The 25,576-nt window shown below is 38.4% G+C and overlaps 1 protein-coding gene across 1 annotated transcript; it reads right to left on the bottom strand.

The window, feature by feature from the left end:
- Positions 1-8,844: 8,844 nt before the first annotated feature.
- On the bottom strand, positions 8,845-24,318 carry qdpra (quinoid dihydropteridine reductase a). Its single transcript, XM_044364249.1, has 7 exons — positions 24,143-24,318; positions 23,927-24,019; positions 22,019-22,115; positions 21,360-21,500; positions 16,681-16,789; positions 14,244-14,327; positions 8,845-9,996 (listed from the first exon to the last, which is right to left on the bottom strand). The coding sequence occupies exons 1-7, from the start codon at positions 24,224-24,226 to the stop codon at positions 9,894-9,896; spliced, it is 711 nt and encodes a 236-aa protein (XP_044220184.1). The 5' UTR covers positions 24,227-24,318; the 3' UTR covers positions 8,845-9,893.
- Between the last annotated feature and the right edge of the window lie 1,258 nt (positions 24,319-25,576).

Raw genomic sequence — 25,576 nt, 5'->3', positions numbered from 1 at the left:
AACAAAAGATTGTTCTTGTAGCCAATTAATCTGTCAGTTTATTAGGGCTGCAGCTAACAGTTATTTTCATTATTGATTCATCTGGCTATTTTCTAAATTAACCGTTTGGGCTATAAACCATCAGAAAAAAAAGAAATAATGAAAAATGAACAGCACAATTTCCTAGAGCTACAGATGACATCAAAAAAGGATCAATTTACTATAATGCAAGAGAAGGTATAGCAGCAAATTCTCACATTGAACAACCGGGAGCCATCAAATGTTTGGAATTTCTTGCTTTAAAAATGACTTTAGTAATTAATTGATTATCAGAATAGTTGCCAATTCATTTTCTGTCAATTGACTAATCGATTAATTGACTTATTATTGCAGCTCTACATTGTAGTTTTGATTAATAGATTAATTGTTTGGCCAATAAAATGTCAGAAATTGCTTGTTTTTTCTGACCAACAGTCTAAAACCCAAAGATATTCAATGTAAAATGATATAAATCAGAGAATAGCAGTAAATAAAGAGCATATTTGGCATTTTTTGCCTAATTAATCAATTACTATACTTTCTGTCAGTCCTATAACAGTAACTCAATTATCATTTCAGCTTTGCATCCATTTTACAAAACATATTCAAGCTACTCTGAAATAAAAACATTTTAGATGATATATTTGATATATTGTGGGGCGCCAGTGGCTCAGGAGGTAGAGCGGATCAACATGTCAGTGTGTCCTTGACCAAGACACTGAACCCCAAATTGCTGCAGATGGACAGTCCAGCACCTTGCAGCTCCACCGCTAATGCTGTGTGTGTGTGTCTGTGTGTGTGTGTGTGTGTGTGTGAATGGCTGAATGATGGGCACATTGTAAAGTGCTTTGGGTAAAAGTTCTATATAACTGCAGTTAATTTACCATTTCTAACCATGATTTAGAAATGTAATTTTTAAGACTATATTTTTAGAGATAAAACTTTGCAGTTATGTTGCAGCAGCATAGATATATAGTATAGAATGAAAGGACGTGAACAGGGACCTGCAAAAACACTAAAACAGAAACATGAACACATTTATTATTTTAAATCTGTACAGAGCAGCAGGTTGTCCTTTTTTCATAAATTGCTTTAATTAAAAGTCTCACTATGTTACTCTGAATGGACAGAAAATGATGTTGAAAACTACAAATGTGAGAATACTCTTCTGAATATACTATGAATCAGCTTATACAGAAAACAGTAATGCAGTATATATGGTTTGGGTTTGACAGAAACTATGTGCAAAACGAGCCATTGCTGTCAGCCTGTCATCGCTGTAAAAGTGACGTCTGTGACAGGCCAGGAAAACATGTTTCCACATAACTTCAGTGTAATCACAAATCAAAACACTCCAAAGGCATCGACGCCTCTGTTGTTCCTGCCTGTATCTGAGTGATTACATTTTGTGTTTCAGCTACAGGATTTGTTACTTTTTTTTGCATTTTTCTTGCAGATTTTCTTTTATGTTGAGCAATTTTCAGGGGTTTCATTATTGTGTGCATTGAAAGAATATCTGGAGCAGGTCTTCATCAGCCCATCATTTATTCATTGACATGGATTTTGAAGCAGTGGCGCACCTCTCACTGAGGAGATGTTGAGTACCATCTCGAGCTGCCTTGATCTTAAGAGACACTGGACCCTATGTTGCCTGTTTAAAAAAATAAATTCTCTATTCACGTCGACCCTGCGCTGTGAGTTACTGGCTTGAGGGCCATTTAATTAAATCAAAAACTTATCACTCAAATTTTAATTATGCTGCCATATACCTCAGGTTCACTTATGACTTAGTGCCATCTAGAGGCCAAGTAGGGTGCAACTTAAAACACAGATTTAACAAAAGGAAGGATCCATTAGTCTTCACTGTGTACAGTATAGCTTATTATGAGTGTTTGAATACACTGGAGAAAGAGATTGATAGTTAAAAGGGTAAATACAAATATATTAATGCAAACATGAACTTCATTGTCACCTGATGTTATGACTTCATGTTAGAAATGCTGCTTTGAAAGGGTGCAGGTATTGCAGAAGTCTCAGTTTTTTCTACTGCATTCCAATTCAGTTTTACCTTTTTGAATAATTTCAATAAATGTTGTCTTTTTAGCCATCAAAAAGTGCATGAAGTTGCTTGGTCACTTGTTTCTTTGAAGACAACAGATTTGTGTGTTGCAGTATGGTCTCAAGTATTCAGACCTTTTACTTGAATCAAAGTACTGTAGAATACATCAGTGTAAAATACTGCATTAAATGCAAAAGTCTTACATTCAAAAATCTACTTTGACTACTAGTATTATCAGAAAATTGTATTCAAGTATCAAAAGCATTGATTGTACAAACAAACAACACAGGTCATTGTTACATTGTTATATATCATATTACCGGATGATTGTTACTGACATGTTCATGTTGTAGTAGCATTTAGCTGGTTGACCTGGAGCTAATACAGTTGGGCAGTTTAATCTGTTACAATTTACGTCATGTTTTATAAGCTCATCAAATGTTTTATTTGTAAAATCTTAATCAGCAAAGTAACTACTATAGTGAATACAGCTCTCAAATACATTTAGAGGGTTAAAAAACACAACATTTCTCTCTGAAATGTAGGGGAATCGAAGTATAAAGTAACATAAAATGGGAGTACAAGTACCTCATAATGGTACTTAAGTACAGTACTTGAGTAAATGCATTTAGGTACATTCCACCTGTAGTCTCTAGTGTACTGTGTTCAAGGTCTGCAGTACTAATGCATGACAAGGACATTCTTAGATGCTGACCACTGTATGAAATGCTAACAGAGATACACTGCATGCAGGACAAATGCATGAATCAGACTCTTAATAACACCTTGATCCTGTCTCTGAACTGTTCCTGTCTGATCCCCTTTCTGGATTGTTGTTTTAGATCCTCGGTTAAAAAAACAGCCCCGGCTATGAGAACAGGCAGTCAGGAAGCAGAGAGGCGGTTCCTGGGTTTTGGGTGACTTACTCTCACGCAACACATGTGGCGGCTGGTCCTCGGGAGGCAGAGGGGTCCTCCCCTGCAGGTCAGGTTACCCAGAGCAGCCAAGGGCTAACCACTACCATCTGGCCTCACCTTCCATGTTCACTGCTGCTCCAGGTCTCAATGGCTTCCACATGGCGCCCCGCCATCTCAGACATAAACTCTACATCACACAAAACACACAGATACACATTCATAAAGCTGATGCACACACAATGTACTCACAAATACATGTACAACTACACAAACCCATGCACATACACATACTATGCACATATCATACATACATTTTGCACATATCTATGCACATATGAATAAATAAAAACGCAAGCATAGGATACCTATGTGCACAACACACATAAATATATAATAGTAAAAATGAGGTAAACTTAATTTATATATAGCACTCTTTTAATCTGTAATTACAAAGTGCTTTACTGAAAAGAGAAAAAAATATATAGGAGATTGGCGGTGAAATAAAAACATGAACACAGCACAAAATGGGAAGTTGTAAGAAAGCCAAAAATAAGTGAGTTCTAAGATGCTTTGTAAAAAAAAATGCATCAATTTGGCTTCATAAATACATTAAACGCATAAAAACATAAACATATACTGTACATGCACATTGCACACAAGCAAGTATGCACCCACAACACACACAACTCGCATTTGTACACACAAACTGCACAAAAAATCAGTTTAATTCACATATGCACACACTATGCAAAAGAGGAACTGCAAACAGGCATGTACACACACACACGTATACCTGGGCATGCACACAGACATGTCTGCTCACACAACTGCAGGGGCTTGCAGGGGAGGATGGGGAGTGAGGGGCTTTAATCAGGAAATTCGCCTCCAGGGGTTTCATGTAAGCAGGACTGGACGTTGCTCTTCTCCTTGCTTCACACAATGAATCACTGAGAGAGCTGTGCTTGAAAGCTTCAATCCACTGTCAATAAAGCTAATGCTATCACAGGTTCTCTATGTGCAATGTAATCTATTATATGTATCATGTGGAGAAAAATCCAACTTGGTTTGAGATGAAAACAAGCATCACTGATTTTACAGAGTAAATGTAAATAAGTCATTAGCTACCATGTTATATTTATTCTGAAGCTGCGGATGATTTAATCTAGATGAAAGGAGAAATTGCAAAGGAGAGCGTTAAGAGGAGAGGGTGATCTGCAAGAGGTCATAGGCTACCTTGACTTCAAATTAGCTTCATTCCCTTCATTTTATACTAAACATGGTGGTTTACAGACACCAAAACCCCAAATAAAATCATCACGTAAAGAGGAACCTCACTGTAAGCCATAATGCCTGCAATCAGAATTATATTTTTGATTTTTGAGACATCTCTGCTGCCAAGTGCTCACTTCTGTTTGCAGCGTACTTTCCAGAAATCAGGGTAGTTTCCTTGTTCTGGTGATTTATTTGAATTTTCTGTAGATGGCGCTCTCATCTTTGTAGGATAGAATATGCTGTCTCTGCTCATGTTGTAACTACCCTGTTATAGTAAGAGTTGTCAGTAAATTAAAAACCTAAAGGGGCAGTACAGCCATTGTGTCATTAGAGGCACATTCGACAACTCAACCTGAAGAAAAATACAGTTCCTTACTTTATTTCATATAATAATGGGTTGAACAGTGAAATTTAAACATTACAGACACTTAGTTATAAGAATGACCGGCTTATTTTAAAAGGTGATAAACACAGACTAGAGCTGGTTTAACCCAAGTAAAGGATACTGTAATCTGAAAGTAAATATCAAAACAAGTACTTGAGTGAGGTAATACATCAAGCCAGGCCTGCTATGGGTCATTCAACTCATTATGACTCATTGTAAAAAATTTTTTCAAATTTATTTGACCTTTATTTAATTGGATGGATGTATTAACCTATTTTTTGACCTATCGAGTAACACGGCCAAAATGGTAGCATAGATCATAAGGTTCACAATGATAAAACCAGTGGTAGCCTTTTTTCCAGCTATAAGATGATCATTTGACTGAGGTGAGGAACAGGATAATTTGAATGTAGATTATTTGCACAGCTTGCATTTAGTAGAACTGCTAGAACTGCTGGAAACGTAAAACATACTACTATATATAAAAACTTTCAACAATTTTGGTTGAATCATCATTGTTTTGTAATCAGTTTGGAAGAAAAAGAAGTAAAAAGAGAAATGTGTTTATATGACAACATCATGGATTATTACTTTAAAGCTTAGGGTAGGTACAGAAATCAATAAATGAAATGTTCTGACCATAAAAAGAAAAAAATCCAGGATCTGTGGCTGGTGCAGGCCTGTAATAAGTCCAGATGGGCTACCTGCCTGTCAACCTACCTACCTGCCTATCTGCACACACTCTGCCTGTGCACTCATTGCGCATGACACAGAAAGTTTGGAGGCCAGGCGAGCGGTGGGATACCGACAGATAAGAAGTGACAGGACTGCATGAATTGCAGAAGGAGAGAAGAAAAAGACAGGAACATCAACAGAAAGCAGAATGAAAAGCAACGTGCGGTCATCAGACTATTGCCTGTTGTGCGGGGGAAACTAAACAGCACATAATCTTATCAACAACACCGGAGCGAGAGACTTTCAATGAAAGTGAACTCGGCTCCCAGAAGTGAAACGCGATATCACTCGAATTCAAGCAGGGAGATGGGACGCTCATTACTTTTGTGGTGGACTTCAAACATGTGAGAGGTGGTCCTGTTTACTATTTACTTGTGCCTTGAGAGAGAATTGTGTGTGTGTGTGCAGTAGTAAACACTCTTGTGCTGTGTGCGTGTATGAAACACATGCATATGCCCATGCTCGTCTGGTGGGAGGGGCTTAGAACAGAGAGCGAAGGGGGGAGAGCTGCAAGAGGAGGGATTGATTTTCAAATTCTGGCGGGTTTTTTTTTTTTTGCCTTTTACCCCTGATTTAATGTACAGTATATGTGTGTAGTGACAGGTGATGAATGTATTATAGACAAAATAAATGTATCAAATATCAGAGATTTTGCAATACCATTTATACATGTAGCTGTCCCTTTAATATCTTTGGTTAAATTATGCTGTTGGAGGCAATATTGCAAACCACTGAGCAGGACTGCTTTAGTTATAGTGAATTTAGAAGATTGTTGCATCAGTGTGATTGAGAACTGTTACACTGAAGCTAAAAACAAACATTCCCATGCAGCTATTTTAACCTTTTCTCAATGAGTTTCCAGAATATTTACCATATCACCATATATGTTTGTTTGCACTGTCCCATTATCAAGTCCTGTTGGCCCTATTTGACTCTGTTCCTTGTTAACTATTGAAAATGAGACACGACAGACATTCTTAAATCAGATCAGTCATCATATATTTACATATTCAACATCAGACTAAAGATCAGATGTGAAAAACGTACTGCTGCAGCTTGAAAGAGAGTACCCGGATAAATTCTCTTTAGCACACCACTGCACCTGTGACATACAAATAATTTGCTTCTCATAGGTTTACATTGCACAAAACAATAGCATCTGTGGCACTGGGTGACAACTTATCTGCCCCAGCTGAAACAGGAACAACATGCTCTGTCTCAGCGGTAATCTTTGATCAGCTGAAATGCTTTCTGTGATAAACATTGACTCGATCCCCATGGGCAATCACTCTATAGTGCTGGCATCATGGGAGGTAATGTATGCATAGACGTGTTGAATTTGCCTCAGGCCCTCACACACACATGCAAACACACACACATGATCGTACACACGGTGAGATGAATTGCTACGCCACCTAGAATAAATACATATCAGCTACAGTGGGCTGGGGTGCTTTGCTCTTTCCTATTAATCCTCAGCATGGTGATTTATTGCAGTGTGCTTGTCAACAGCCATATAGTCCCCTGGAACTGTGGCCAGCCGGGAGAAATAGTAGAGTTTAAGACTAAGGCCTAGCAGCTGCCCTGTAGTCTATTTATGTGCATTCTGGTCCACGCTGAGGGTGAATATATGGGTTGGTTGAACAACAACAACATTTTGTGCAAAGAGGAATGGGGCTGTAAAATAATCTATTTGTCATAATCCAACTTTTAAATTGATGTCTTCCCAGATGCCACTGCTGTAGAGATTTGCATTTGCCAAGGTGAAAGGGCTGGATGCTCAGCAATCAGTTCTGTGCAGGAGAGTGAATGCTAAAGGGTCCTTCTGTAAGTTATTTTTATACAATGTATGCATAGCAGTGCATATTCAGCTCCGAGTGTTAACTCATCCATTTGATTAATGCCACTTCCACTAAAAACACACAGTGGCCACGCAGCAGCATGACTCTTATTGAACACCACCATCTAGTGGTTGTTAATATACTGACGTGTTTAAAGGATAAATCTGGTGATATTCTGTTTTTCTTACTGTCAACAAATCCTATCAAAAGACCAAAATCACATATGAATTGATCTTAACAAGTATTGTCTGTGTATCCAAAACCTGACATTGTTTATTCCTCTCCATTTGCAATTACATTTGCTAAAAATTACAGTACCCCCCAGTTTTAGGAAATTATTTGGACATTTTAAAAATGAAACCAGATGTTTGAGAGCCCTTTTTAAAAATGTACAGTTTGTCATAGACTTGGAGTTGAGTGCCACAGACAGGGCATGGAAGTCAGAAAGCACTGGGAGATGAACTGAGACATTGTTGGTTTTGGTTCTTTCATGAGATTTGTTGACAATAACAAAAAATAAAATGTCACCTGCCATCTCCTTTAAGTTTCCCTGAATATCTAATGTCTATTTTTTAAAGGTCAAATATCAGCACATTTAACTCTGATGCAGTTATAAATTATTACTCGACTCATGTTGAATTGTGTGATACAGTATTGTGTCGACTTTTTTTTTTTTCAAATGACAATCAAATGTTCACCATGAGTAGGTTTTACAACAATTGATCTTTTGATTGAATTATAATAATAGATGCTAATTTCTATAAACAGATATCTGCATATGAATGCAGAATCTGTAGGCAACAGAGCAAGATTTTGGTACCGGAAGCATTCTGGTTTCCTTTTGTAGTCCGAGTAGTATTGACCAATCACGCTGGAGCAGGTTTTGGTCACATGCAGGTAAACAGTCCTTGTGGAGAGCAAAAAAGGCAGAATGCATTGGCCAAAATGCAATCTTGGAACCCATCGACTATTGTCTGATGACAATTTAGCTTTAAGAAAAAAAAAAAAAAAAAAAAATATATATATATATATATATATATATATATATGCATATACCTTTTATAGAGATTAGCTGAAATGTCATCCGGACCATCTCAAATTGGTAATTGGACTGTAAACAACGACTGGCAAACGGGAGAGAAAGTCTCGGCCCGGATATCTGTTATCCATTTATCTGTTTGCTACACCAGAATTCCCAAAATATTGGCTTTTGCTCCCAGAGGCTATATCGTCTTCAGATAGATAGCCGACTGGTTCCGACATTACTTAGTAGCTATCTCTATATTTAACAGTAAGTTTAGGTTTTGGACATTTACAGAATGGATAATCTTCATCTTGTGTCATCACGGACAGGTGTAGTGTCATGACTGTCATTTTTTATTCAATGCAACACACAGTATTTTGGGATTGTAAGCAGAAAGTAGTGTACATGGCATGGACACTACTTGTTCCACTGTTGGAATTTCTGAGTGCATGCAAATTGCAAACACAGAGCTCTTGGGAAATATAATTGAAAGCTTCAAAACAAGCTACTAAATGGACCTTGAGGTGAAATTGTTTTGTTAACTACTGTTTACAAGGCAAAATAGAAAAGAACTTTGAACTTCACATAGTTCCTTTATTTTGATTTATTTTATTGTGAATTTGACACAGTTACAATACATGACTTAGAAAACTCACAACAGGACAGAGCACCTTTTTCATACCTAGGACACCAAGGACACTTGGACTTGATAGTCACCAACATAAAATAAGGCCACTCCACTCCAAAGCGTATTGTCCGTATGCGAGAAGACAGCGGCTTTCTTCAACTTTGAGGTTCCGCAGTGGCAGAGGACCTTCAAGGACTACAAACAGTACAAACTAAAGAGGTCTACAGACGTCACGGAGGAATGACATTGTCTTGTGTTGAATATCTCTAGGTACAATATGACTGTATGTATTGTAGGTATGAAGTTCCTAGTAAGCATTTTGGAGAGAGAAGGGTCCTTATAAGTAGATTGAGGACATGGATCATTCTTTTTCTTCAGTTTTCCACATTCTAATGATTGTAATAACACTGCTTTGACAGAATTACTATAGTATCATATCACAAATTATATATGGATCTTAATCAGTGGCTGCTAGCACACAGGCCGGACCGAATAAGATCTAAATACACATTTTGATATGAAATGTTTTTCATTTAGCACAATTTCACTTCACTTTTAAATAAAGTCTGAATACTTTGAAGAAATTCTCAAAATTGTCGGAGAGCACCCTTCAGTCTGTGAACCCCAAACTGGCCAATGGTGTATTTCCATTTCTGCAGATTTAACACGGTCTGATTGACTGCAACAGTGGGATAATTGCAGTGACCTACAGCTAGATGGCGCTGTGAGCCTGCATTTGCACTGAGAGCCCCCCCTTCTCTTCACCCCACCAGAACAAACCCATCTAGCCGTCATCTCTCCACCTCCCTATTTCATTCAGTTCCTCTCTATCACCATCTCTCTTCTTCACCTCTATACCCTGCAACCCTCTTCATCACTCCCCCCATCTCACCAACTCTCCTGCCCCATATCCTCCCCTCTCTCCTCATCTCTCCCTCTGCTTCAATCCATCTTTATCTCTTCCTCTCTCCTCCCCAACCCCCCATCACTGTCTCCACAGCTCCACTCTGTCCTCTACTGTGCAGCTACAACCTGGGTTTCGCCTCCAGAGGTCAGCAGCTGCATCAGGTTTCCTGAAGCCGGCCGGTTCACCCCAGTGGACCAGTTGAAGAACATCCTGCAGCAACATGAAGAAACAGAAGTAGTATTTGTAAATATATTGCGGCTGTCAACTTGCAAAAAAAACCTGCAACATCCCCGATTCAATTCCAGCCTGGGACGTTTGATGAAAGTCAAACCCCCCCTTTCTCTCCGGTGTTTCCTGCCTGTATCTCAACTGTCACTTTCGCATAAAAGGCAAACTGCCCGAAAAATAATCTTAAGAAAGAGAATATATTTTAATTTTGAACACTGTCCTAGTTCTAATTTATATGGTAACGTTTTTTCTGTGCATTAATAAACATTAAGTGTAAAATCTCAATTGCCTGTGGACTTAAAATCAATAAAATGCACAGTAGCTGCTTTTATATACCCATTTTTAATTAGCACCTACAGTATGTATGCTGAATTATTAATGTAGGATTTATTTGGGATTGCAGTTCTATAAAATGGCAGTCTGTGTTTAAATAAGCATGGATTTTGGTCAGTTAAACCCAAGCTACTTTCACCAGTGAGAGTGATAATTGGTAACGAGGCATAACGGCTAGATTGTTGCTATAGTTACCTGCAGCTGAATACACCCTGCAAACTTATATAGAAAAGTGGTTAAAATGTTGATTGGGACCATGTTTCAGGTGTACAAATAACAGAAATCTGCCTACAAATCAGAAACAAGTGCGCATGGTAAAAATGAGGATGTACAATTTACCGAGACTAACACTAGAACTGGTTGTTGAACCTCAGTAGTACCTGGTACCAAATAAAAAGTGTCCACCCATAGCATCAAGTATCAAAAACTGAAAACTACCCAAAGCTGGCATCAAATTCTGGGTCAGATACAGTCTTGTTTACTTATTCTTTATCAGATATTAGTCCACTTCAATCACAATTTTGCAACTTTTAGACAGTATTTTATTCGTTTAAGCAAAGTTCCTGTACAGCTTCTAGTGTTAGACAGATATCAAATCAAAACTAAGAATTTCATACTATACTCAGCCTTAACTAGAACTAGAATCCCATCTCATAAAGGATTTAACTTTGTAGTCTTTAACTGTCGAGTGATGACACATGTAGAGAGGGGATACTTCATATCTTTTGAATGTGCTACATAAATAAGTTTGCCTTGCCTTGAATAATAAACTTCAAAACCTATTTTTTTGAAAAGTAATGATGATATGTACTGGAGGATCAGGTTTTAGGTTTCATGACTGACATTTGTCATTTAGAAAGCCAGATAGGTAAGTAGATGTAAGGGAGAGGGACAATGATAAAAGGGACAGCGGATTGGCACCTCTTTTAATTTTCCACCATCCAGATAGTTTCTATCTCTGTCCTCAGACCCTCATCTGTTTCCTCGGGGATTATCAAACTGGATCAAATCCCATCTAATCTCTCCAGCCCTACACAGAGTGTAAACACTGTGGTAATCAACACAAACTTCTGTCTAAATGCAGCCAGCATTTATACTGATGTGGAGCTCTCTCAAAGGCAAGGCAAGTTCCTAGTGTACTCTTAGAAATGGCTGAGTTTATATTTCCAGTCTAATTAATTCAACCTGTTATTCAAATTCGCAATTTTCATCAACCTGTTTCAAAAAATTTCATGAATTGAGTAGGACCATTTACTTGTCTTATTCATTTTTATACTGTACATCTTCGTTAAGAAAATGTAATAACACTGCTTAATTAGTCTTTGTAGTTCACTGACATGTCAAACAACACTATTACAATATTTTGTATCAAGCAAACTGTTAAGTGCAATGTAATTAAACTGTCATGTAAACTGTAAATACTACAGAGTTTGACTGAATCTTTGATACAACATATGCAGGCTTGCAGCAGGTTATCAGCAATGTACTTTGTATTACAGGCTGATTTGTTATTTGTCACTGTGTTCTTATATTCTTGTTGCACAACTGGCTAAATGTTTTGTCAGCTACTTCCAGCAGCTTTAATCAAGTTTGATAACTGAAAATGACTCTGTGATCTAAAGCATCTATGGGGTGTCAGTCCGTCAGAATCAAAGAGCGAGACCGTTTTGCTGCGACACCGAACAATCAAAGAGAAATTCTCTTCTCATCAGACACATGAAGACATGTTTCAGTGTCAATAAGGGACATGGCTGTGATCAGAGACATGTAAATTACTACACTCTCACACCACTTACTGCCCAGATAGCAAAACTGCTGTAGCCCATATCCGGCCGACACCCGACATTGCCCACATACCGCATGGAATGATGGCACTTGGACGGTCTGTTCCTGTTTGCCAGATCCGGGCCACAAGCAAACCATAGCAATGCCACATGTAAACCAAAAACTAAACAAATAAACCAAATCTGGCCTACATCTGGACCACAGTTCATTTTTATTCTGGCCCTGATCGGGCCCACATACCGCGTGGAATGATAACACTTGGGCGGTCCGCTCCTGTTTGCCAGTTCAGGGCCACAAGCAAACCATAGCATTACTGCATGTCAACCAAGAACGAACCAAATAATCCTAATGTTCATATGGCCCACATCCTGCATGGAATTTTGGCATTTTGGCAATGCACTCCTGTTTGCCAGCAACAGGCCTAGCAACATTGTTTTCGCAGTCACCACAGTCAACATGGTTTGCTAATTCCAGGGCCTGTGGATAAAGCATTTGTGTGTCACTGGAAAGACAGCTGCCTTAAACTGTGCAGCCCTCAACAAGGTGCTATCAGTTAATGAGTTCAATTGGGTATGTGTGGGGCTCAACCCTAATTGCACCAAACAAGGCAATTGCTTATAAACTCCATGTTTATAAGAGGAGGAGGCCAGGGCACACTTTGCTGTAGAAAAATAATCTTCTGGGAGCATTTCCAGAGAATCTTACCTTAACAGTTGTAAACATTATCGGTGTGTATGCACCTTCACCTCTAAAATTTCATGATTCATTTGGAACCACAGTAAATCATATCTCATATCGTATCATATCATATCACATCCAGATTAGCCAGTTCTGAGTGTGCCGAATCTTGGCCCAAACTGGCCCAGATATGTTTTAAGATGACCAGGCCACATTGGCTGCATCATATGTTGGCCACCTCAGGCTCACTCCCAGATTAGCCAGTACTAATTGTGCTGCATCTTTACCTATAGTGGCCCAATACTGTTCAACCATATTTGGGCCATATTCACCATTTGAAATACAGGCCATTCTAGGCTTACACCCTGATTAGCCAGTGCTTACTATGTTGTATATTTGCCAGAACTGGCCCAGATATGTTTTAAGATAAACAGGCCACATTTGCTGCGTCATATGCGGGGCCACTTCAGGCTCACATTCAGATAAGCCAGTATCAATTGTGCCACATCTTTACCTAAAGTAGCCCCATAATGTTAAGCAATATATGGGCCATATTTACTATTTCAAATGTGGGCCACATTAGGCTCACACCATGACAGCCAGTGCTAACTGTGCCATACAATTGCCAAAAGTGGGCCAATTTGTTGTATAGTATTTAGGCCATATTTGCCATATCATATGTCGACCACTTTAGGTTCACATCAAGTCAAGCCAGTGCTTACTGTGCAGTATCTTTGTCAGAACTGGCCTAGGTATGTTTTAAGATGACCGGGCCACATTCGCTGCACCATATGTGGGCCACTTTTGGTTTACACCCACATTAACCATTGTTGACTGTGCCAGATCTTTGCCAAAGGTGGCCCACATTTGTTTTGTGATATTTGCACCATATTCACTATGTATCACATGGGCGACTTTAGGGTCACATCCAGATTACACATCGCCGAGAGCACCGCATCTTTGCCCAAAATGGCCCACATTTGTTTTGGAATATTCGGACATTATTTGTTATTTTACATCTAGGCCGCTTCAGGCTCACATCCATTTTGTCAGGGCCAGAAGAAGGCCAGCACATCATTGCCTGAAGTGGCCCACTTCCGTATGCTATCTGGGTGTATATTCCAGACAACCATCTTTCATTGAGAGTAAAAGGTAAGTGTTGAAAGCATTTTTTAAAATAAAGGAGATCTGACGGGTTAAGCGTAAATGAGAATACAAAAAAAAGGTAAGTTACAACACTAGACATCACAGATTGATGATGCAAATGTCCTGGGTGGTAGATTTTTGGATGCAAAGGCAGAAGAGACAAATCTGTCATTTTGTGGTCTGTTTAATGAAAACACATTTTTGTTCCCTCATAATTTTTTAGAAAAATTCTTCAAACAGCCACTAAGTAATATAGAAAAGGCACTATTATTCGCTCCGGCACTCACTCTGCAATGAACTCCAGTGACGTCCAGGAACTGAAATCTGCGTCAGGCATGAACTTCCTGTTCATTGGCGTATCCAAGGTAACCCTGCCAAATTAAACCAGATGACAATCAGGGTGAGTAGCAGCGTCTGGACAATGGAGAGAGAGCAGAGCTGGCAGTCTGAATTATCTCCACACAAACAAAGCGCTGCCTACAGGGGTTGTGTGGATTTTTTTCTTTTTAAAAGAAAAAAGTTCAAGTCATTTGCATCGTGTTTCCATTTTATTATCATATTCATGACTTGAAATATCACTTAGCAATTCAACACAGCATGTTGTTCATATCACCTTTGTTACAAGCAAATAATATTAACATGCATTGTCCCAGTGTAATTTGCCTTTAAACAATAAAATATCCTGACCTAGCTGCTCATTGTACTGTAGTATTTTAGGAGGGAATCATCATGGTGTACAAGTCCTATACATATATTTAAAAGCATGAAAAAAATTCTCATATAGACGGAAGAGTGTGCATAAATATAAATCCTTATTTCTTTGTTGATTTTAGCTAGCTGAGGAAAAGTCAATAGTTTTGAAACATTTCAATTAAAAGAAGCTGTCATTCAACTATAACCTGGGTTTTGCAGGAAAACAGTGTATACTGTGACTTTCACATATATTATATAGTGTCGCTATATGTTAGTACAGCAGGACTAGGGGGGTTGGGGCATGCAGACTAAAGCAGAAATGCAAGTCATGAGGCTAATGCTAAACAGATGTGACAGCATGCTGGAGAGGCAGACTCAGTCCAGCCTCTTGTTGGTGGAAAATGCAACCAAAGAGGGTGCAGGAGCCGGATACACCCCTGAAAATGCATTTCTAGCTTCTCACGATGACAATGCAAAAAACACTGGTTTTAAATTCAATATGTGCACAGAGGAGGCGGTGATGCAAAGGCTATTGTGTGCGTCATTCATTTAAAACAGATCATGTGCATGACGAGAGATTTACTGGGTAAAATTGGCAGCCTTATTCATCTTTTTTTCCTTTTCTCCTGCGGCTTATCTTCACCTACATTCTTATCCATCTAACATAAAGGAGTATGTGGCACAGCTAATTTTACAGCACAATAGCTTTCATCTTCACTCGTTTTACTGGCGGCTTGCAATGTTGGCTGAATTTAAAGCTGCTATGTGCAAGATCTTTATGTTGAATATACACAACTTCTCTTTTAACCTAAAGCACAATATGAGGCTGTAACAGAAAAGAGAATCCCCTCCACACTAACAAAGACACTGATCATGTGTCCTGTTTTGCAAATTCAGATGCTGGATGTGGATATGACTTATTGTTGATACAAATCTGTTTCGTACCAGCAATAAGTAATAAAACTTCAGAGCGAAAATACAACATCTAACAATCATGCAAGGGAATTAAAATATATCACTCTCATCTGTTTGTTATGAAGCATCATGGACCATCTGGGTCAGTAAACATGAGTGTGTTGTGTGCAGTTTACTAGCGGCTATGGAAGTTCAAGGTCATGTACTAGTTTTCTTTTGTTGCTTTTTGCATAAAAAGGGCACTCCAGTGATTTTACACATGAAGTTAAGTTGACTCATCAAGAGGAGTCCTAAAACAGCCTGTGAAAACAGTTGTATAATGTCTTCTGTAGCTCTAGAGGGAGCTTTTAAAAGTTTGAAAAAAAAAACCCGAAAACCAAATGATGTAATCAGGGTTAACTCAACTTGAGACCTCTTTCTAACAAAAAGCCTGCAATACAAACTGAAGGTGTGGAATTAAATTCTACACACTGGCCCTTAAAGGACCGATTTTTTTCATCTAAACTGCCAGAGAAATAAACTATTTCATATGTTTTCCTTCCATGGTCTAAAGAAGCAGAAGCAAGCAGAATTTAAAGATGAACAGCCACTTTGAGACGGAGACGGAGTAGACTGCCTTACCAACCAAAAGGCAAAATTAGTCAGACATCGGTTTGTGCAAAGTGTTTATTTCTGTGTGAGGAATTCTCTTGACCTTTAAAAAGGAACTTCTTCACTGAAAATCTGTCTTCTGAGGATTAAATAATCATATGGATCGTCAGCAAGTTAATTATACTGCAGATGTGGTTTGAGACATTTTCATGGACGTTTTTTCCTGTGGCAATGGTTTGCCATTAGAATCCATTGTAACTGCTGTGAAGCCAAGAAGACTACAGTGGCCATCTGTTAGACAAAGCTGTTACTTTTAAAGATCCACTTTTGAGCCTACAGGAGGTATGAATTTGAAACTCAAAATATAGGTTTTTGGTTGACTATCCTTTAGAGCTCTCCATTGTCCTACCTGTCACACACCATGGTTTAGGTGAGCCATTGGAGCGCTGTATACAATTCACCAACGTCAGGACTAAATGTGCGTTATGACCAAATGTGTACACAGCATTTCAATGCAGTACTTACGGTAGTATAGCCACAGCAGCAGCTCCTGATGGCATCCCACTGTTCTTTGCTGCTAGACTCTGACACAGCTGGTGGACAGCAGCTTTGGCCATGCCATACCCTACCATGCCTGGGGGTTACAGAGAGAGTATTCTTTTTAGTGTCTTGGAAAACATTCAGTTTGCAAAGGTTAGACCACAAACCACATCAAATGCAAAACACACCTTGTGCAAGAGTGGATGACACTGATTTAGCAGAGAGAGGTCAAGTGGAAAGACATCAGTAAATCTATGGAAGGAACATCTTGAGACTTAAAACTGAAGTAGCAACCAGGTAAAATGCAACCCAGTTCTTCACACTGTGATATAGGGTTGCGACTAACGATTATTTCATTATCAATGAATCTAATGATTGATCTGAATGGTTAGTCGTTTTGTCTATAAAATGTCAGAATATAGTGAAAAATATCAGTTATAGTTGCCCCTCAGCCCAATGTGATGTCTTCAAATGTTTTGTCCGACTGACAGTCCAAAACCATCATGTATGACAAAGAAAAGCATTAAATCATCAAATTTGACATCCTCGAATCAGCTAAATTTTGCATTTTTGCTTAAAAAATTAGTGAAAGGATTATTTGATTTAGAAAAATAGTTGCAGATTAATTTTCTGTTACAGCTCTACAAAAGTAAATGCATAAACAAAATCACATAGATTCACTGACTACATGCAACACATCTGTTACTGCTTGTTCTCTTCCCTCTACTTAGTGTGTTGTTTTCACATTAAACCAGCCTTGGATAACTTGGAGCGATGTTTTGTAGCTTCAGCATCTGGATTCAGTAAGTCCCCCCTCTAAATTGGCTTTCCAAAGAATGCTAAGCATCTGCTCCACCCCCCTCAACCAATCTTATGACAGGCTTGCTGAGATACCTTACAAAGAACTGACCAATGGGAACAAGGGGTAGTGACACGACTTTTCTTCAAAGCTTTTGTTTTTCTCCAAGAGCAAAATGGAGACTAAATCTAAGGGATACCAGGGTTAGGGATACCAGTCATGCAGTAGTCTAAGAACACTGAAATCAACACTGCATTGATTTGTTGCATATATGCAACTGTACATTATATACCCTCCAGGTTAGCCTGCAGGTTTAGACATCCTGTACCTGACAGGCCACACGTTCATTCCCTGCGTCCATCAACAATTAAATCTCCTAATTATTCAGTTTGTCCTTGAAACCCACTCTGCTGTCACTGTACGCCTTTTAGGAGCGACAGCTTAAGTCCAACATATAAATGTGACGAGGGGAAGCTCAGACTAATTAAGGTTGTACTCACTTAGTGCAAAAGCTTGCAGAAAATGAAGTAGTCTTGTCTGTGCTTATTAAGTCATAATTAGCTGAAATAATGCAGACTATAGTCTGCGTGTCAATGCTACATACAAGCCTAAAGGAAAAAATCTTTGCTATGAATATGAGGATTTCTTAAAACTAGGTCACTTATCAAGTAGAATTGTGCAATTATGCTGGAAATGTGTGCCCTATGACTAGAGGAGACTAGCTGGTCATTCCCCATATCGCTCTTAAGGGGGAATCCTACAACAACCAGAATGCATTGCATGCATCTCGTCCAATCAGACTGACTGACTCTACTGACGGTGTGCTCATGGCTGGAAAATACTGATTATGATAATCACATTATTTGGTCATTTAGTCTAATGTCACTGGCATTACATTCTCTAATTTGCAGTATGCTATGTTATTTTTGTGATATGTAATTTAAAATCTTCCCAGTTTACATAATTTTGATGAGGTGCTGTGTCAGATGTGTCAACCATTTCCTATTACCTTTTAAATTCTAAAAGCTCACTCTAAACGGGTCATTTGTCAGTTTACAGTTGGTTCAGTCAGCTACGTAGCAGTTACACAAGTTAGTCAGTATCTGTAAATACTTAGTAACAACTCATCTCTATGGAATAACTTTCGTGTGGCTCAACACTTCTTATTTTAGTGATGCATAAATCTCTACTTAAAAACACTTACATTAAAACTATGTTAACTTAGAATTTACTAACTTGTGATGCAACCAGCTCCAGGGAAAAAGATGCAATTGGACACTGGATCATGAGAAGCTACATTTGGCGAGCCTAAACAAAAGACTTATAGAGTCCCAGATTGTCACTCCATCACTTCATATCCACTTCTATTCAGATTAAAATCTTGCACTATTGACTTTTCACAGGCTAATCCGCATCTACTGTGTGTTAAAATGAGGACTGGACTGAGGCTGTGGGCTGGTTTTCTGTGCATCCAAACACTGAAAGCTATATTTTGCATCTTCAAATTGTCATCTTTGGAGGATAATCAGATTGGGGATTATGAAACAAAATACAAGTCACATGGAGTCCCCTCCTCCTCCACCTCTGGGGTTCAACCTCTGTTTCAAATCCGATGTTGGAGGTTAAGATTATTTAAAAAAAAAGGCATTCACGTGGTTTGCCAACCCTTTCTTAGTCTATCACCTTTCAAGTTTGCTCTGGAATTTCTAGTAAAGTTGGATTACAATTCTGGTGGACACCATCGAACGCAACACTAAAACATTTAGATGAGGGAACTTGTTTTTGTTCAGGAACATTCGGTCAATCCCAAAACAGAAAGAAAAAAAAAAGAAAACGAGTTTGATTAATTATCTTACACATCTGCTTATCGTTTCCAACATTTAACTGGGTATTCATTCATAAAACTTTTATTAACAACAACAGTCGAAGCCAATACAATTAGTCATCCTAATCTGCTTTCCTGTTTCCATTGCACAGATGATCTGGATTTGGCGGATGCTTATTAACTTTTCACTCACTTTGTTTGATCAAAGCACACAGAAGAAAAGGATGAGCATGAGCACCTCTCAACACTGTTTGTTATATTTCCTACCATCTGGCTCTTAATATAGCCTAACATTTAATTAGAACTCACAGAAATTGGATTTTTGGAAAACAAGACGATAACTTTCACAGTTCTTTAACGTTTAATTTACAATTCCAAAAAGGAGTTGGTCCTTCACAGGAGCAGCATCCTACATAAATACAAGCTTAGTCAAAAGAGAACAATAGATATTAGGTGAGCGTTAACACACACTGTCCATGTGCATAATGTGTGCTGCCGCAACTGCTGAGTCATTCTCTTCCTAAGCCAGCAGCCAATGAGCTTGTCGGCCCTGTGCTGAGCCAGGGCTTTGTTTGCTGTGGGGTTGGATCTCAGCCCATCACATGGTTAGCTCAGATACAGGCAGAGCTGGACATCACATGGCATCACGCCAAATCCTTTCTGGGTGCCACGGAGGCCAACATGAGTTAGGCTGCTGTCACATGATACTTTGGCTGCAACTAACAATGATATGGATTGATCTATTGAATATTTATTTGATTAACTGATTAACTGTTTAGTGTATAAAGCGTCATAAAATAATGAAAAATTCCTGTCACAAGAGCTGCAATGATTAGTAGATTGACTATTATGTTAATTGATTCATCGTTTTGAGTCATTTTTTTAAAAACATAAATAAATATGAATAATAAATGCAAAAAATCTCAGGTTAAATATGAATATTTTCTGGTTTCTAGAATCCTCCGTGATCTCTGGGTTACCTTTGGGTGGTGAACCGTTGGTTGGGACAAAAGACACTTTAAGACAAGGCTGACGGTTGCTGTCAATCAATTCCGTCTCAGCTCTACATGGTAACAACAGTCACTGATAGTAAGAATAAAATCCTGCACATTAAAAGTACAATGTTTCTCATTTTATTCTGGAGCTAAACAATAATCCAACATATTATTCAATACCGATCATCTGAACTGTGCACTTATGCAGTTTTTAGCTATATTACTATACACACACACACTAGATACTGTATATTGTGAATAAAAGTATATTATAGTGATACTTCTGTTTACTGTTTAAGTGAAAAGTACTAGAAGAATGTGTCACAAAACAAAATCTGAAAAAAAAGGATAATTTATTTTAACGTATTATATTTTTATTATCATGCATTTCAAAGGAATGAACATTTGTTTAGGGAACATCCTGATTTGTTATTTGATAGAAGATACTAATATTAGTAATAATAAATACATTTATTCAACCAATTTTTGTTGCATTTGATTCATTTGGCATCTTTTGCTTTTGTCATCTTTAGCTTCTTTGATGAACACCAGTTAGTTACATTTTAAATATTTGCCTTGTTCAGGATATCTTATAATAAGTGAGCAGGTCAGGGTAGAGTCAACTGATCAAGGACACTGTCGGAGCACAGCGCTGCTGATGGACAAACAGGCAAACCAAACCATTGACTTTTCGTCTGAAGCAGACTCTCTAACCACTGAACCACACTGCTGCCACGGAGCTCTTAGGCTATTCCATCTTTTTTTTCTCTTGTTTTGTTTCTTGGATCCATTTTATCGACACCTTTTCCTCTCGCTATTGTTCACTGTGTGAGATTCCCCACGGCTCTGATCAGTGTGTCAATCCACTTGTCAAAGCCCCACGGTGATTTCTATTACCAACATAATTCAAATTGGCAAGTTGGACAACAAAGACGTATGCGCAATGTAGTCTCCGATATGTCAAAGTCTGCCTGTTACCCTGACGTGACACGCGGCCTAACCAGATTATCATGATGAGAACAGTAAACACAAATGTGTGCCTTACCTCCGGTGCCTGACAGGGCTGCTTTGGCTCCAGACAAAGTCAACAGTCCGCCTGCTTTTAGGTGCAGAGCGGCGAGGTGGCTGGAAATAGTGGAGGTCCACACACTTTGCTTCCACATCAGATCTGTGTTTTTGTATAAATCTGGAAGACATGTGTTTATAAAGAACAATTTTTGTTGTATGTTCAATAGATGCACCAGATTATTATGTGTTGACCTTTTAAAAGTCCCTACAGCCAGGAACAACATGTGTGATAAGGCAGGATTTGGGAATAACATCCCTCAAATGCTAATTAGCGGCACAGTGGATATCAAGTCTTGTCCTTATTATTCAGAGAACAGCTTGTTTCCTTTACCGCCAGTTGCAGTTTTTCATGCTGGCTGTAGATAAATGCAAAAAAAACTGGCAGGATAAGAAAGGGCAATCCTCTTAGAACCAGATATAAAAGCTATTGTGTCACAGGGTTAAACAGAAAACTTCAAAGTCATCTTAATTGCCTTTTTGATTGTTTTTCTAAGAACTCGTGCAACATAAAATACAGAAATTCAAAAATAATACTCGAAATTATCTGAATTATTTTGGTTTGTTTCAAATTTAAGCAAGCAGGGAGAAAACTGGCTGTTGATTAATGTTGAGCAAACACAAAGTATGAACTCTGACCTTTGGAACTACAGTTTCCTCCTGCCCATCCTCCTGCCACACACAAGATGGCGTCCACTTTCTGTTCCCCTAGCAACCGGGCCACATCTGCCGTCACCTGCACAAAATGAGAGATAAGTACTGACGCCTTTTCATTAATGCCAAAGGGCACACACACAGGAGATGAAAGGCGTTTAAATGGCGATTACAGTTTCAGCTCACGCAGCAGCGAGGGTCGTGTCTAGACAGTAAGCCTAGATTTGCGTAACTCTCACGAGATTTGTGACTAATTTGAAAAAAAGTGGACTTAGTGGATTTTGCTGCAGGACATCGCTGTTTGCTTCCAACTGCGAGTGTCGCTACAGTTGTCATGGTGTTTACTGTTACCATAAAAACGAAAGTTTCCTAACTTTTAAAGTAGTAACTTTAACCCACGCCACATTTCAAGTGATCATAACCAAAACCATGATCTTTCCCCAACCCTAACCAAGTGGTTTTTGCGACTAAACCTAACCAGACCTCAGCCACAGCGCTGTCACATCATTCTCCTAATACGAATGCAGATGCTGAATCAAGTGCACATGTGTGAGAGTTTCGCAAATCTAGGGATACCATCTCGACACGACCAAAAGCTAGGGCAGTTCTATGCTGCGTTCAGGTCAACACAAAAAATGTTGGATGTTTGGACAAAGTATTCACAGTAGCATTCAAGTAACACATACAGTCATTTGTTAGTTAGTTAGTAACAATCACAGTATGCTCCTATGATTGGATGAATTAAAAAGATAACTGTGCATACATGAGGAATGCGACAGAAATAAAAACATACAGAAGTTCATGCAAAGCACTTAAAAAATCTATTATCCTGTATCTAAAAAAAGATATAACAACTATATTAACTGTTATATTTTACATTTTTATTTGACTCGTCCCTGCCTGTACCGTGTCTTTCATCCAGCTTGAACTGGTTAAGCAAAATAGAAAATGAAAGGCTCATGGATGATATAATTCATCTAAACGTGGGGGTTTGAAGGCTAAAATTGGTCCAACTTACACATTACAAAATGTGGATGCATGCCATGAAAAAGGCAGCCAAACTACCAATGTTGCAGAGGGCTGCAGCTAACAATTACTATATATACTGTTGATTAATCTTGCGATTATTTTTCCATTTAATTGTTTTGGTGTATATAAAACATCAATTTCCTGGAGTCCACGGTGACACCATCAAATTCACTATTTTTTAAAATGGCTTTTCATTAGTGTTTTGTTTGTCATGTTATGTTTTATTCATTTAATTATTAAGATTTGTATTCATTGTCTTCTACGTCTTGATTGGATTGAATTTTTTCCACTTTGTAATTGCACTGTGTATTTTATGTTTTTATGTATGTGAAGCACTTTGTAGACGTGTCTGCTGTTTAAGTGCTTATTATTTACTAATTAAGCCTATTATTATTATTCCTATCAAACTTAATTTGTCTGAACAACAGTCCTGCACGATATCTTTAACATGAGAAAATTTGAGAACCTGAAACCATCAAATTTTGGCATTTTTACGTAAAAAAGGACCAAACTGATTAATCTACAATCAGAATCGTTGCCTATTCATTTTCCATTGATTAACCCACGAATCGTTGCAGCTCTACTATCAGCTCAGCTTGGGGCAAACCGCCTTTACTTTTCCCTTCTTTTCTAATTGTGACTTGAACGCCGCATGAAGCCTAAACATTTTCTAGCAAAGCTGTGTTACCTCATTAAATTACAATTTACAAATCATATATATGCGCTTACCTCTGCATGAGTATATTATATATCATATATATATACATATATACCAAAACAACAGCTTTACTGCGGCTTGCTGGCTCTTCAGTTTGACATTTATCAGACAGGAACATCAAACATGTGAGTCCCGGTGCAGCTCACCTGTCCTGCCTGCTCGGGGAAAGATTCAGTCAACTTGACAATCACGTTTTCATTTGCCTCCTCATTTGCAGCCATGTCGATGTTAGCGACCCACTGTTTATTTCAGAGAGAGAGAGAGAGAGAGAGAAATAAGAGATGTAGTCAGCTTACCATCGGAGCTAAACATCTTCACGGTTTAGCACTGCAGCCTGTTAGCAATGTGTTCTCTGCACTCACCCATCCTTTGGATTTGAAATGTTGAACGCACTTTGAGCCCAGAGCGCCTCTTCCGCCATACACGATCACCCGGTTAGCAGCCATGTTTACGCTCTGATCGGCAGTGAGCAGTGACCGAGCTGAGGCCGAGCGACAGCTGAAATACAGACAGGCGCGAGGAGGAGGAGGAGAAGGAGAAGGAGGCGTTTCTGTAGTGGGGCAACAAGTTGGCGGAACTAATGGTGCTTTCACTGACGGTCGGACATACCGAAATTAAGTGGTCTCAATGTTAAAGTGTATTTGGCTTCATTGTTTTTCTTTACTATGTTAAAGATTGGGCTCACAGTTTTTCAAGTCTGTCTTAAAACAATAGTTAGGAGCCCAGATGAACACTGAAAGAGGTTTTCATTGCTGTAATCATTCCTCCTGTTCATACCGGCTATTAAAAGATCCCTTTCAAATGCATGTTAGATGTAAGTTGTGCAAAATTGCGTTTAAATTTTTATCTGAAGCTTATATGAAGCTTTAGCAGTCTGAGTTAGTCACATCAAGTGGATATCTGCCACATTTACAGTCTTTTTAGCATCAAATTTCCTCTTAGTGTTTCATCAGACAGTGTTTCCCTGTTGAGCTGGAGTGAAAGTACAGTCACAAAACAAGGGACTTTGGCACTAAAAAAAACTGTAACGTTGAAAGATATCTACTTGATTTGACTGAATCTTCATATTAGCTGGATTATGAAGGAATCTAGTGGTCAGTATGAACAGGAGGAATGATTACGGCAAGAAAAAACATGTTTCAATATTCATAACTGACTGTTGTTTTAAGACAGACTTGAAAAATTGTGAACCTGTCCTTTAAGAGTAGGGCTGCAACTAATGAATATTTTCATTCTCAACCAATCTGTTGATCATTCTTTAAATTAATTAGTCATTTAGGCTGTAAAATGTCCAAAAATGGCGAAAAATGGCGATCGCTGTTTCTCAAAGCACAAGGTAATGTCCTTAAATGTCTTCTTTTGTCCAGACCAACAGTCCACAACCCAAAGATATTCAGTTTACTATCATGTAAGACTAAATAAACCATTAAATATTCACTCTTGAGAAGCTGGAATCAGAGAATTTTTACATTTTTTTCCCAAAGAATGACTAAAAGCGTTTAATCGATAGTCAGAATAGATGGTGATTCATTTTCGGTCGATCGACTAATTAATTAATTGACTAATCGTTGCAGCTCTACTATCTAATATCTAGTATCACACTAACTGTTAAAACATTTCAATAATTCATAATTGTATATTATGACACTTTTTTAAGTCCCTCTATTTATCATATAAAGCACTTACAAACATTTAATACATGGTTCATAACACATATTAATGCAGTTGTCAGCAGATACAAGTGTTTATTAATGCAATAATAACACTAACAATGGCTCCGTTCCATTAACTGTGCC

This window comes from Thunnus albacares, chromosome 10 (assembly GCF_914725855.1).
Source record: "Thunnus albacares chromosome 10, fThuAlb1.1, whole genome shotgun sequence".
Lineage (NCBI taxonomy): Eukaryota > Metazoa > Chordata > Actinopteri > Scombriformes > Scombridae > Thunnus > Thunnus albacares.
This window is presented reverse-complemented; position numbering and strand designations above follow the sequence as displayed.